The sequence below is a fragment of the Etheostoma spectabile genome, chromosome 5, assembly GCF_008692095.1.
Source record: "Etheostoma spectabile isolate EspeVRDwgs_2016 chromosome 5, UIUC_Espe_1.0, whole genome shotgun sequence".
NCBI classification, from domain to species: domain Eukaryota; kingdom Metazoa; phylum Chordata; class Actinopteri; order Perciformes; family Percidae; genus Etheostoma; species Etheostoma spectabile.
In genome coordinates, this window is record NC_045737.1 from 38,216,445 (window position 1) to 38,218,869 (window position 2,425).

The window sequence follows — 2,425 nt, forward strand, 5'->3', positions numbered from 1 at the left end:
ACACACACACACACACACACACACACACACACACACAGCCCCTCCCCTCCGTGCACACCGCGTCTGTCTCCATGAAAACAAGAGAAGACGACTGCCGAAATTCACAAGTTCACAAAAGGGTTGGTATTTCGTGAACACCGTTACACAATCACACGTTAAAAAGTGCTATAAAATTATTTTATGTTCTGAATACAATGTTGTCAGTGTGTTAATGTTGGAGTCCCGCCCCAACCCTTAGCAAACAAGCGATTGCGCCTGCTTTAGAAAGTCAACTAGTCACAAGATTGTGGTAAACTGCAGCTGTATTGTCCATCTTAATTAAGGCATTAAGATCAATTTCCAAAAGATAATTTTGGTATTCATCTTTTTAATCAACTTAAGCAAGGTTTCCTATGCTCATGAGCATGTACATGTACAGTGCTGTACATATGACAGATAATAGTAACTATTAACTATTATTGTAAAGGCTAAAATATGCAATTTTTACACATACATATGCTGTATGCATACATATATATACATACATATATATTTATTGATATAATATACTGCTGTGTGTTTCTCTGAGAGGACTGGATGCATTTCAAGTTTTTCTTGAATCAGGAATAGACCAGGAGATAAAAATGTGACCATGTTGTACCTGTAACATGTATCTGTCCTTTGTCTCTCGGTCCAAGGTGACGTCCCTCCTCAGCGAGACCACTCCTTGTTTGTTGATGTCAAAGGTATCACTGGTGTAGAGGAAGTAACCAGCGGAGAATCCGCCCTGCAGAAGAAGATATGTTAAAAACCTGGTCAGAGTTAAGCATCAGAGCTATAAAAGGAGGACCTCATCAGAAGTAAGACACCGCGTGATCCGAGAAACAACTTATATGTCTTTCTCCACCAAGACTAACCAGGTGCTGGTTCTGGTTCTGGTGCCAGTTCGGTGCTGGTTCTACTCTCCAGTTCTCTAAGAACCAGCTGGATCTTCCCCAGCCTGAGACCCAGCAGACTGGTGGTTTCCTCCCCAGACCACGGTGGTTCTGGTTTCCTCCCCAGACCACGGTGGTTCTGGTTTCCCATCCATGTCCAAAGCTAACATTAACAGCTCTCTATGGTAAACAGCCGACCGGTGGTTTTCAAAATGGCCGCCAGAAGTTTTTGTTTTCAAATGTCATGATAACTCCGCCCCCCCCCAGCACCTGACGTAACTGGTTCTTATCTCTAGACCAGCGCTAAGTTGGTGCTGAGTTGGAACCTGTGTTCTTGGCCCAGAACCAGGTTTATTTGTGTGGAAAAGCAAAGAGCCGGTTCGATATTTGGCACCAACGCCAAACCAGCACCAGAACCGCCTCGGTAGAAAAGACATGAGAGAGTTTGACACATTACAAAGGTTGTAAAGCAGCGGGGCCAAGGTCCAAACTTTAATAGGGCCATTAAAGTTCACCTCATCTGTTGTTTTATTTCAATATAAATCTGCCAAATCTTTAAATCTGTGACATAAACAAACCGATACAAATACAAATATTACTGGATTTTTATGAAAAAACGTTGCAGTCAAGAGACAGAGGTGTGAGTTGAAAGTCCGTTGGACAGGGGCCTCCTCCAGACGTCCCCAATTTACCCGTACAACCCGTTTGGGCTCACCAGGTCTGTCCAGAGTCCTCCCCCCCACCCCCCACCCCCTGACCCGACTCACCACCAGATGTTGATCAGTTGACAGCTCAATCGATCATTGACCTTTGGCCTAGGGTGCTCTGGGACCACGTACACTCATGAGCATCCCTGTGTTCAAAATGCAGAACCTAGTACATGTTTTTTTTTAATTTAGGAAACCGGAGCACCCGGAGGAACCCCACACAAACATGGGGAGAACATACAAACTCCTCACAGAAAGCTCTGGAACGACCTGGATTCAAACCCAGAACCTTCTTGCTGGGAGGCCACAGTGCTAACCATATAAAATATCTATGTTATTAGGGGTCCAAGCCCGAGGATGCGTGCACCGCGGTAATCGCAAGGCGATACGCGGTTCACACAGCAGGGCTGTGGAACCCTATTGTTTTCGTAAGGATTTTCCTCCATTATCCTCCATTATTTTTCTTCTCCGCATAAAAGTGGTGCTGCAGCCTAAACCGTACATGGTGGCGACGCGCCATTTTCAGGACTGGTCCAAAAGTCCGCAAAGACCTCAGCCAAAAAAATTGACCCACTTCTACCACTAGGTGGCGCTATAGCAGAGAGAAAACACGTTTAGCCCTATAACTCCCAAATCGGAAATTTAAAAACCTTACATCCACGCGTTCCCTGGATCCTACTCAATCTCGTGATATAGGCCACGCCCACTTCCGCCTAGACTTTTATGCGTGAAAAATTGCAATTTATCAAAAACCTACTTTTTTGAACTCCTCCTAGACCGTACAATGGATCTGCACGAAACTTG

At 44.9% G+C, this 2,425-nt stretch overlaps 1 protein-coding gene across 1 annotated transcript in view; it reads right to left on the bottom strand.

Annotated features, from left to right (window-relative positions):
* LOC116689873 (protocadherin-16) overlaps positions 1–2,425 on the bottom strand; it is a 44,414-nt gene that overhangs the window by 20,005 nt on the left and 21,984 nt on the right. Inside the window, exon 19 of the mRNA XM_032516525.1 lies at positions 641–766. Coding sequence (XP_032372416.1) covers positions 641–766 — 126 coding nt within the window. The remainder of the gene's footprint in view (positions 1–640; positions 767–2,425) is intronic.